Here is a 12,712-nt window from a genome sequence, read left to right on the forward strand (position 1 = left end):
CAAAATATTCTAAAAGAGTCCAGTAGCCCATAATAGCATTGGGTCTTCTGTTTAACTGGCAATGTCAGAAATTATTGACCTGAGTCCCCCACAGCTCAACGTAACAACATGGCTTCACTTCCTATATTTCGTCTTCATACTTTTCTACTTCTTATGGTCTTAAAATCCATGTGAAGAGGCTGGGGAGATAGCTCAGTAGGATAAGCGCTTGCCTGGCAAGTGCAAGAGCCTGAGTTCAATCCCCAGTTCCACAAAAAAAAAAAAAAATCAAATCCATGTAAATATATACCATAAATAATAATATTCACATTAATATGAGGTTTACGGGCACTATTCTAAGTGTTTTGCCTCCATGGACTCATTTCATCCCCCCAGGGTCACATTTATGTATTGTTCCAAAAATTCACATTTTAATTAACATATAGTTTCACAAGAGGGTTAGCCAAATAGCTCAGTGGATTAAAGTGCCTGCTTAGGCGGACACAGGGGTTGGGGGTTTGATCCCCTGGCCTGCTGTGCCAGCCCTGTCCCCAGAGCATGCTGAGACCAGAGACTGAGACTGGGTGTGGTGGCACGCACCTGTAATCCCAGCACTTGGGAGGCTGTAAACAAGAGGATCACCACAAGTCTGACCTACATAGTGAGACCCTGAACACCCTGTAAAACTAATACAGAAAAAAAATCTAGTTTCACAAGAATCAGTAAAGAATATGATTGTTCCACTCAGTAGCTGATTGGTGCTAGAGGCATAATGACAAACAGATCTAGTCACCACTACTGTGTTACATGGTCAGCGGGGAAGAGAGACATGAAACAAGCATTTTCTTCAAGTGCGGTAAAAACTATGAAAGGGAAGTCAAAGGTAAAACATAATTGTCCCGAACTTTCTCCTCCATTAGTGCTCTTAGCTGACTTGGGCTTAGCCAAGGTGGAAAATTGCACAGTTGGATCTGTTTCTACAAAACTAAGGTCAACCTGGGTGGGAAAGCTGCTTTGCCATTAGTAAAGGGCTCATTGTGCGGATGCCACCTGCTACAGTGGGAGTCTCGAACATTCTTTTCTTCATAGCATTTCAAAAGTTCTTATCATGGGGCCAGGAAGACAGCTCAGTGGAATAAACACTTCCCTGGCAAGCGCAAGGGCCTGAGTTCAATCCCCGGTTCTGCAAAAAAAAAAAAAAAGTTCTTATCAGTATAATAGAGTTGAAGTTGATGAAGACTGTAAAAATTCCCCAAAATGTATCAGCACTCTTAGCTTTGTGTGGGAGTTCCAGAAGATTTCCAGCTTGTCTAAACAGCAAGCCTAAGCATTTGCGAACCCAGCTGAAGCAGATGGTACAGTTTGTATTGATGGATATTAGACCATGTGACCCCAGAAGAGCCCCCTCGCCTTAAGTTCTTTGATTAAAAAAGCAGTATAATAACAGCAGTACCTCTTCCAATAAGACTCACTGTTACTGAAGCAATCTGAGATTCCGACTTTATTACTGAAGCATGGGCTGTGATTATAGGCGTGCCTCACTGTGTGGATTCCACATGGCCATCGCCAGTTTCTGAGGGCAAGTGTTGGCATGTGGACAAAGAGAAGGTTGACAGGTAAACATCACTTATTGCAGCAGGAGAATGTTTTCCGTCACACCTGGTTGAATCCTAATGGTTTTTTAAATTCCCGAGTGCCTTTGAAAATGAGTAATAAGGTGTACTTGGGGAAAAAGCAGTATCGTTTTAACTTTCTATTTTTCCCTAAACCAAAGCCAAATGGCTTTATGGGAACCAAGCTCTGGCAGCCCTCATCCCCGTTCGCAGCACCACAGATCTACCCTCAAAGGAGTGGCCCACGAGAGCCACAGCATCTGTAAGGAAAGGCGAGGGTCGGCACAATTTTCCTAGTTGACACAGAATTTGAGAAGTGTTCTAAGAATGCAGATTTTGTTCCTCTTATTTTTGCTTGAATCTTAAACACACACATACACACACACACCCAAACCACACATTTCAGCACATTTGATAAAATTAATCTAATAAAAAGATAATTTTCCAAATATAGGAAAATAATTCTAAAGCATTTGGCCCAAGAAATTTGCCCTGACCTTGCTTTTCTAAGGAGAGCCATTCCCCAATCGTTTTATTTTCCATTTCCTCCCCAGAATTCTCATCTTGATGAGATAACAGAACATAGGAAGCAGCTTAGGGTGAAATCATCTCTGCTTTGCTTTAAGTACATGCTCCCAAAGAACTCAAATAAGAGAGAGGGGCAGTATTAAAATGCTTTGGAATTTATTCTTTGATTTTCTTTAAGGTTTATCCTTTTCTTTTTGTCCCTCAGTAGACAAGAGGAGTTTTTGTTGTTGTTTTTCACAGTTGTATTAAGGATTGATGAGAAGATGGATTTTTTTTTTTTACATGTGAAGTCAAACATGCACATGTGGAACTCTTGATTCTGGTTGCTTTAAGGTAAACTCAAAGCCTTTCTGTGCCCTAGTTCATTCATCGGCCAAGTGTTCAAGACTTGCTGTGGGTGATCAGACCCCTCCTGCAGAACAGGGGTCCAGAGACCTTCGCACAGCTCATGGGCACCGTGTCTGACCTCCTGTGTGGATACCCAGAGGGAGGAGGCTCCCGGGTGTTCTCCTTCAACTGGTATGAAGACAATAACTATAAGGCCTTCCTGGGGATAGACTCCACAAGGAAAGACCCTATTTATTCTTACGACAAAAAAACAAGTAAGTTTTCTCATTTTAGTGTTTTGTTTGGTTTGGTTTGGTCTTTTTGAGACATGTTCTCACTATACAGTTCAGGCTGACCTTGAGTTCACTTTGTAGTCTAGGCTGGTCTTGAACTCACAACAGTCCTCCTGCCTTAGCCTCCCCAGGGCTGGGATTATAGGTCTGCACCTTCACACCCAGCCCAACAAGTAAGTGTCGAGGTCTGTGCAAATTGACCTCCAATATTGGTTAAGATGTTGATTAACGCTTCCAAGTAAAATCAGTTCTGAGGGTGACTGATCTTGGTCTTGTTGAGTGGCTGTGAGCAAAGACACTTCTTCCAGAAAGTCTGCTTTCCCTTGCAGAAAGAGTGGTGCTAATATTAAAAAAAAAAAAAAAAAAAAAAAAAAAAAAATCTGGATATAAGCCATTGAAAGCACTGAGGCCCACTTGGAAAGGGAACAGAGAGGACGTTTCCACTGATGTAATTGAACTGAGGTTAAGTTCTAGAGGAAAAAAAAAAAAAGAATGATAAATGAGGAGACAACCCAGAATTGCAAGCAAAGCTCAGGTCAAAAAGCCCTGGCAAATCACCACGACTGGGGAATTTTTTTTTACAAACACAGCACAGTGAAAATCTGTGTGTAGGACTGAGCATTCCAAAAAGCACATCATTGTTCACATTTTTTTTTCTCCTGTAGGATAAAATACAATGGGGTAGGAAAGAAATACAACTGCTGGACTCTTTGGTTAAAAATTGAAATGACAAGAGACATACCAAAAGGAATTGGACCTTGAGATAGATACACCACAGGAAAGCAGTAAATTGAAGAGAAATTATTGAGACTAAAGCTCAGATTCCAGAAGGGCCTTGTTTGGCCATTCATTCCCTTTCATCGGAGAAAGCCCTCTGCTCCTCTTGGGCGTCTTAGCCTCCTGTCAATGAGGCCATTACGGAGGAGCACTGTAGCATTTTGTCACTAATGATGAGCTTGTTATTGGTGTGGTACAGCCTACTAATTTAGGCTATTCCTCAAATCCCCCAGCGTGGAGTCCAGTGAGACCTGTGATTTGGAGGCACTAATGACTATGCTGGGTTATAACAACAGGGAGTTTCTTTAAAATCTGTCCCTTTTCTCCCTGCAGCACCCTTTTGTAATGCACTGATCCAGAGCTTGGAGTCAAACCCTTTAACCAAAATAGCCTGGAGGGCAGCAAAGCCTTTGCTGATGGGAAAAATCCTCTTCTCTCCTGATTCCCCTGCAGCACGAAGAATACTGAAAAATGTAAGATCACAGCTGGTCTTGTCCTTTATACCTTAAACCTCCCAGAAGAGGGGCGTGTGTGTGTGTGTGTGTGTGTGTGTGTGTGTGTGTGTGTGTGTTCATGTGCTCTGGCAGCAAGTCTCCCACTTTTTGGCTATGTGGACTCTTGGGTTTCCTCCCCCATCCAGAGCCATGAGAAAAATGCTGTGTACCAGTGCCCCTGCCAGGGCTTTCTGTCTCTGCAGCAGCCTACAGTAAAATTTTCTTCTCTGCTGCTTGAATTACATCCCTAAGGAAGCATTCACAGTTCTCTGAATCCTAGCTTCCTGGAACAGAAAAAGATAGGAAGGAAGAGCATTTGCTCACTAGGAGTCCAAATACAGTTTTAATGAGGCTCTGAGACAATAGCAACATTAATAGTATATGTACTTATGAGACACTGACAAATTAGATTCTGTCCATCCAGGCAGGGGCTGGCAAATGGTAGTGTTCTGGGAAATATCAATAGACCAGGAAAATAAAAACAGTTCTGTGAAGTCTTTCCTATGCATTACTGGTTTAAGAACCAAAAGTTCTTCTCTCTCATTTTAGGCCAACTCAACTTTTGAAGAACTGGAGCGGGTTAGGAAGTTGGTCAAAGCCTGGAAAGAAGTGGGGCCCCAGATCTGGTACTTCTTTAACAACAGCACGCAGATGATGATGGTCAGGGTAAGGATGCCTTCCATTGGAGGACAGAAAGGGAGAGGGAGGCAGGGGCAGGAAGGCTCTGTTTGTTTCCTTTTCCCAAGAAACAGTCAGTCACTAGGGGAGTTAGATCAAACCATCACAAGCGGGGACCAGAGGCGCTGTTTCTGGAAGCTGTCACTTAGCAGGGTCATTCAAGAATGTTTCTTAAATTCAGGGGGAATCTAAAAGCTGCCACAAGACCAGTAGTTCCCTGAGGTTTCTTGTTTTCATGAATTAACTTGAGCATCTAGGATTCAAAGGGGCTCTCTGCATGGGGTCATTTCAGTCACTACAAAGATGGCTGAATGTTCTTTCCAGTCTCATTTGCAACTTTGCAAACTCAGAAGACATAAATTCTACACAGACATGAGTTCTATAACTCAAAGAGAGCCAACCAAAAGCTATTAAAAAAGAAGTTTCCTCTGTATCATTTTGTATGATCCTCTTCCCATCCTCTTCCCTTCATACACTTTCATACGTGTTCGCCTTTCTTCTGGAGGCCCGTGTGTTTGCACAAAGTGGGACTGAGACTGGTATGTGCTTTGTAATAGGAGAAAACTTACTAGTTCGTGGGGGGATACTCTGAGTTACCTCTAATCATGAAAAACTAGAAATGGCCTAAGCACAAGATTAAAGATTATTTGAAATTTCTAATTTCTGCAACTTTATTTCATCTTCCCAAGGATACCCTGGAACACCCAACAGTAAAAGAATTTTTGAACAGAGAACTTGGTGAAGATGGCCTTTCTGTTGAAGCCATAGTAAACTTCTTCTACAAGGGTCCTCGAGTGGGTCAGGCCGACGACACGACCGACTTTGACTGGAGAGACATATTTAATATCACTGACCACTTCCTACGCTTGGCTGATCAATACCTGGAGGTAAGGGAGAACAAGCTATCTAAAGGCCACAGTGGACTCCTGGAATGAGGCCCCGGGGGTCTTGGGATATAGCTCAGTGGCACAAGTGCCTGCCTGGTAAGCACAAGGTCCTGAGGTCTATTCCTGGTACCACATCCCCCCAAAAAAAGATGGCCCCAGGGGTCAGCAGTCTTGGTTTAAACTTTCATTCCCACCTCCAGAAGAAGCAGCAATTCCCATAGCCTCCCACTGTTTCTCATTCTTCCTCTGCACATTCCCTTCCTCTTAGCTGCTCTCACTCCTTGGCCGGCTCCTCTTCCCTGGTAGCCTGTGTCTGTCCTCAGCTCTCTTCAGTCTGCTGTGACTTCAGTGATTGCCTATTGCCTGGTTCACCTCAAACCTCAAGTCTTGAGGCCAACTGTTTGCTGGACACCCCAGTCACCAGGGGTTACAGGCGTCTCAGATTTAAGACGTCCAAATAACAGGCTTAAGACTCTTCTCTATCAAACCTACCTTCCTACATTCTCAGTTCCAGTCAAGAACACCAACATTTGCCAAATTCACAAGCTAGGATTTTAGAGTCACCTTTAATTTTATTTCTTCTTCAGTCTCCACACAAGAGCTATCATTTATTGGGTGTTACTCTGTGCCAGATGTTGTGCTATGTGCTTCATAAACCTCATAACTCCATGAAATATGCGCTGTGACCATTGCCAGTTTGCAGCTGCAGAAGGCTTCCAGAGGTTAAATAAGATCCCACAGCTGTTGGGTGTAGCAGGCAGGATCCAAATCTGGGTGTGCCTGTATTCCGAGCTGGCCCTGCTGACCTCTCTGCTCCCTGTCATGTCCTATCATCTAGTTTTGTCCCCTTCACCTCCTAAATATCTCTCAGCTCTATCCCTTGCTTTCTGAGCTATCTGAGGACTAGAAGATTTGGCATTCACCTCTTTTAGCACCTTCTTCCCTGCACTCAGGGTCCAGTCTCTGCCAGATGCTGACACCAGAGTTACATTGCAAGCACACATCTGCTCACATCACTCCCATAACTGAAGATCTTGATGACTCACTCTCAGAAGCATGTGCCCAGTCTCTCTCAGCTGATGGAGGCTCAGCTGATGATAGCTCTCAGTGGTCACCCTTATGTGAAAAATTCCACCATGGGAAAGAATGGCGTTCTCGCTACCCAAATAATGCACCTAGAAACTTCCCCAGTTTGCTGATTCCTGTACCTGTTTCTGCATCTCTGCGAGAGGGTTACTCTGTCTGGGCAACCTGGGTCACTATGGGGGACATTACTATGAACCAGGATAACTATGAAGTACGAGAGAATGTTTCTCAAAAAATAGAAACCCAAGGTAGAAAAATATGTCTACTAAAACCTGAAGTGACTTTCCCTTTCTCCACCTACCCTTTAATTGAGACTCAGCTCTCTGTTGTGCTTTCGGTTTTGACATAGACTTGGACATTTACTCCTCCATGCTCCCTGGCTCTCTCTTCACATCTCTGGACCCCTCTCCAAGCTTAAGTCATGGTAGCTGTCATCTTGTCCATCTGCTGAGTGGCTACACTGGAGTTCCTCAGCATCAGGGAGCATATTTTACTGATGTTTAAGTTCTAGGCCTCTCACAGCAGGGAATATGGAGATCTAAGAGTTGAAAACGTCCACTAGTGGGTGGAACCTGGGCTCCAATCATCTAAAACCACTAAAATCGATCCCCAGTGTGCTGTGCTGGCCCCACCCCCAGGGTGCGCTGAGATGGAGATTGAGATGGGGCGTGGTGGCACACACCTGTAATCCCAGTGATACAGGGAGAAAAACTGATCTCAGGTGGGTGACCTCCCAATGATATAGGGAACTTCCACATGACATAGGGAAAAATGATCTCCCAACCTGACCTGGACGAGTTCGTGTTCTCTAAAACCGAAGAATGAATTTTAGGAACAAATGGAGGTTATGAGTGGAATATATTTAATGAGGGAAAGAAAGCTCCTGCCCAAGAGGGACAGGAGGGGGGACCAAGAGGGTTGTTCCCCGGGAAGCTGTCTCTTCCAGGGACTTTTATAGTGTAAAACCATGTGGGGCTAAGGTGGTGAAAGGAGGAACTCACTTAGGTGGATGTGGGGTGGGATAAAACTATGGTCAACCAATGAGATTACAAGCACCATTGCTCAGGTAAAGTTGATTAAGTCTGGGACCAAATGGGGAAGCGAGTCATGTAGCAAGAGGGCATGAATGTAAAACGAGCCATCAGAGAAGGATTCTTTTTGGCTTTCTCAGGGTAATGATCAATCCAGGATGCTATTCTTTAGGGAGGTTAGCATTTGTTTGCTTTAGGTCTGGCTCACAGCAGGAGCATCCATACCTCCCACAGTTGTAAGGTAGCTTGTCTTTTGCACTGTCTCCTTTGAGGGCCTGGCCCTGCCTGACTGCCTATAATATTTCTATCTAACTTGGCTGCCTACAACACCAGCACTTGGGAGCCTGAAAACACGAGAATCACAATGAGTCCAATCTACGAAGCGAGACCCTGTACACCTGTAAACCCTGCCCTGAATTCATAAAAAATAACAAAAAATGTTAAAAAAAATAATAAAACCACTAAAAGATAGAAGATGCTCTGAGAAATAGGGGAGGGAAGTAAGCTAAAGACCTCAGGACCAAAGCCTCCCACCCAGGGGCCCTGTGTGTCTCAAGGAAGTAACTCCCAAGACCAAGACTGGTTTTATGGGTTGCCAATACTCTTAAGGATTCCTTGCTGCCTTGGAGACTCCAGGGGTCTTCAAGGGGTATGTTCCCTGGGGTATGTGGCACTCCCTCTCCAGAACCCTAGCGGTGGTGGCACATGCCCCCTAGGTCACAAAACTATGGCACACGTAACTGCAGTGGGCACACAGAACCCTGTGTCGCCACACGAGCCATGTTGCCCCAGCAGCCAGGAATCAGATACCAGTTGTTTTTTTCTGAACTAAAACCTCAGTATTTGAGTTTAATTGCAGAGTTGGCAATTTTGTGATAAATATATCGGTTTGGGGTTATAGTTTGGGTGCCTGATCTCTAAAAATTTTGCTATCACCTCTCTAGCTGTTTTTTCAAAAGGTGTTTGTTTTTTTAAATGAATTTAGGGCAGGGTGCATAGGATCTCACTACGTATACTGGACTCAGTGATTCTCCTGTTTTCAGCCTCGCAAGCGCTGGGACTGCAGGCACGCATCACCACGCCCAGTCTCAATCGCCATGGAGGGGGGGGGGGCGGGGGCGGGGCCAGCAGTGCAGGCAGGTTATCCAGCTGTGGGCGCTGTGCTCTGCCCAAGGCGGCGCTTCAGGTCCCTGAGCTATCTGGCCAGCCCTAACAAGAGTGGTCTTGACAGCTTCTTACAAGACATTGTTAAGCATCAACCCAGATGGACAATACTGAAATTTCCAGATAAAGAGACCTAATAATCTGTATATTCACAGACTTATTAGACTTGTGGGGCCTTAGCTTGCTCTGTAAAATTACTGCATTGACGCTGGCCTCTGTCCACGTATCTCTGTCTGCTCATCCCATACTATGCAGTGGTGTGGCCAGGCCCACTAGCACTCACCCTCTGTTGTTACAGTTCAGGCAGGAGCAGTGCAGGGGCTTTGATCAGAAAGGGGGCTGTTTTTCTTCATTCTTACAGAATAGAGTTCAGTGGTTCTCACAATGGTATTTTGAGGTTCTGTAAAGAATATTTCTTATCTTTTGTTTAACTTGACATTTGTTTATTTGGTTTTGTTTTTTTGAGATAGCATCTTGCTATGTAGTGCAGGCTGGCCTTGAGCTAATTACGTATCCCAGGCTGACCCCAAAATCCCAGTGATCCTCCTGCCTCAGTCTCCAGGGTGCTAAGATTACAGGCATGTCCCACCATGCCTGGCTCAACCATCATGCCTATTCTTAACTTGACATTGATATCATGACATAAATATCTTGTTTTATTAGAGGATAGTTTTTCTCAGGTAGCATTGCTTAATGTAGAACCAGACATCCAATTTAATATATATTAATCACTTAAATAGTTAAGAATTCATTCTCCGGATTGAGGCTGCCTGAGTGCAAATATGTTCTACTTGTGCCTCTGTTTGTATGTCTGTGAAATGGAGGTATTTAAAATATTTACCCTTATTTGGAGAAGTAACTAGACTAATTTGTGCAAACTAGTGTCACACTGTAAAGTATTTAATACATATTAGCTTTTAAACAAAATGCAAACAAATTTAATGCAAGTCAGGCTCAGCTACTGGGCTGGTGTTGCTCTAGGAGTCACGGAGCTGCTAATCATCTTCTGCCACGAGGACTTTGCCAGGGCTTCTTTGCAAAGCCACCATAGCCGTGGGTCCGTGGCCTCCCCAGGAATTCCTAAGAGGGATTCCGAGGGCAGCAGAAGCCTAGCGGGTATGGCGATGTGGTTTTGGCTCTTCTTGCCATTAGGGGGTAGTAAGGAGGAAAGCACAGGGGTGAGGAACTGAGTGGAAGTAAGGAAGCCACACGCCACTGCAGTCCCTCCTGGTCCTTTCTGTTTTTGTTCTTGAACACTGGGAAGCCTGGAGGAGCTTTGCGAAGCCCCCGCCCCAGCCTGAGGTGAGGACCTCTCCATGGCAGTCATGTCTGGAAACCTTGCTGGGGGTCTTGTGTCTGTGTGGTGCAGAAGCGAGCCTGGTGCTGTACACGTTGCTTTTCAGTAATTAAAGAGACTGGATCACTTCCCCCTTGGCCAGCCTTAGTGCCTACCTCCCCACCTATTCAAAAAAAAAAAAAAAAAAAAAAAAAAAAAAAGAGCAGTTCAAGGAAAATGAAATTAATGTATTCTTTAAATTGAAAATTAAGCCACCCAATAAATGTGGCATGAAAAGTAACAGAAGTTCTGAAAACTGAGAGCAAATCCTTACGTCTTCTGTCAGTATAGGAAATGAGAGTAATTCAATAGGCTTTCTTTTCTATTACTAAAAAGGTAAAAATCCTTTCTTCTTCCAGCAGAAGGCAGAGCCCTTGTTACTGAAAATCCCTGGAGAGGCCTGGAGAGTGTCCCAGGCCCTAAATCTGTCTGGAATCACTGTGCCCCTATAGACATGTGTTGAGTGGAAGCTTCTTACCTCTCCCCTGAGGACAAATGGTTCAGGATCTCTGCTTCTTATTAGTAGTGTCACTCAGCAAAAGTCACTTTCTTTCTCTATGGCTCAATTTTCTTATCTGTAAAAATCAAAATAACAATAGGATTTTTTTGAGGGGCAGAACTGGGGATTGAACTCAGGCCCTCGCACTTGGCAGGCAAGCACTTACTCTCCTAAGCCATCTCCCCAATCCTTCAAAATAACAATAGGAGGAAACTTAAATGTCAATGTTGAAGACACAATGAGAAAAAGACAGAGCAGGGCACTGAACGCATCCATGTCCTATCCTAGCCCAGCCTATGACTACATACTCTGATGTTCAGGTCTCAAGGATTCCCTTCATGGTGGCTATGAGATAAAATGACAGTGTCTGGGCTCACTGTGCAGACATTCACACAGTAGCTGTTCCTATGAACCACGTGGACGTCTACCCTTGAACCATGGAACTGTTTCCCAACCATGAGAGGTGAACATTTTTCTCAGATTCAAGCACTTTGTATAAACATTAGCCAGAAAAAGCAACCTTAATATTAACCTTAGTGTGCTGGCTTAGAGTTCCAGGGAGGGTTGCTCTGGGCTCCATTCTAAATTTCTGTGAACAATGGCTCAGTGACTTCAGAACTTAGTCTCAGATCTCCTATCCCCAAAGAAGTTCCTACAGCCTCATTTAACCCTAGCCTGTCTTGCCTTTGACCCTCACTTTTAGCAGATAAATATATTGAGAAAAGATAATAAATGAGGCAGACTCAGTCAGCAGACTGGGGAAAGTGAGTGTGTAGACACTTGGACAGCCTTGCCTCTCTGGCCCGCAGAGGTCATTTCCACAGGCTTCCCCACACTTCTCTGCATCCAAGGGGACTGAGGGCAAATGAAGCCTCACGTGGAGAAATATTTTACACTTCTATGTTTATATATTTATATACATTGCTTACATGACTATTTTTTAAACATTTATTTGTGTGTGTGTGTGTGTGTGTGTGTGTGTGTGTGGCCAGCTCAGCCCACCTGGGGGTGGGGCTGTCTGGCATGTGGTGCTGGGGGATCGAACCATGGTCCCTGTGCTTTGCCAAGCTTGTTCCAAGTAGGTGCTTTAGACCACTGAGCCATGTTACCAGCCCTTGCTTACATGACTATTCTTATCTACTTGTGGAGAAAATCATGATTAGAAAATTAATAAATCATTCCTCTGACTACCCTTGAGTGAAAGCAAACATATACACCTCTCCCCTTTCATTTCTTTGTTCAGCAAAAGATTAGGCTTGCCTTGGATAGAATACTATTTAGGGTTTACAGTGGATTTTCAAAGTATATTTAGATTTCAGATCTTAAGTTGCACGTTGAGAAGTTGAACTCAGCCAAAGTTTAATATAAAACTGCCTCTGATTGAGGCATAAAATTGTTCTTTGACCAGGAGCAATCACCTTTCCCCCTATCTTGAAAACATGCATTCTTTAACCACTTTTCTCTGGCAGTCAACACAGTTAGTATGTGTACATAGCTCTTTATTATAGCATGGTGTTGATCTTGTTGAGTTATCAGTAGCTAGACTTTTGGAACTAGTTTTCCTCTACTCCTTGCATGAGCCTGGCCACATACCACCACTAACTAACCAGAATGTACTCAGGGAGCATGCTTTGTCAGGCTAAGTCTAAGAAAAAGTAAGATTAGGAAAATAAAGCTGCTGATCAAGTAACACACTCTGGAGTCAGGTGTGTAGATATTTGTGAGTTATCTATGCTATTGCCTTGTTCGGTTGATTCAGTAACTCACAGTTTTCATTGGGAAGCTAAGGAAGTATCAAGGAGAGTTAGGCAGAGTGTAGAAGTCTATATTATGGGTGTCGTATTGTTTCAAGGACCATGAGCTAGACCCTCACTGACTCAGGAACAGTGAGCTTTACTTTACACCTCTTCAGAAAAGGAACGAGGAAGGAAAAGGAAGCAGAGTGTCAGCTGGGGTCATGGGTGCAAGGAAGGGATTTCATAGAACCTGCTAATGAGTCAGAAATGTGTTGACATATATA

The 12,712-nt window shown here is 44.0% G+C and overlaps 1 protein-coding gene across 1 annotated transcript in view; it reads left to right on the forward strand.

The window, feature by feature from the left end:
- Abca4 (ATP binding cassette subfamily A member 4) overlaps nt 1-12,712 on the forward strand; it is a 136,038-nt gene that overhangs the window by 47,043 nt on the left and 76,283 nt on the right. The window contains exons 8-11 of the mRNA XM_023720317.1: nt 2,482-2,722; nt 3,851-3,990; nt 4,561-4,677; nt 5,379-5,576. Of these exons, the coding sequence (XP_023576085.1) occupies nt 2,482-2,722; nt 3,851-3,990; nt 4,561-4,677; nt 5,379-5,576 (696 nt within the window). The remainder of the gene's footprint in view (nt 1-2,481; nt 2,723-3,850; nt 3,991-4,560; nt 4,678-5,378; nt 5,577-12,712) is intronic.

This window comes from Octodon degus, unplaced genomic scaffold (assembly GCF_000260255.1).
Source record: "Octodon degus isolate 3935 unplaced genomic scaffold, OctDeg1.0 scaffold00074, whole genome shotgun sequence".
NCBI lineage: Eukaryota > Metazoa > Chordata > Mammalia > Rodentia > Octodontidae > Octodon > Octodon degus.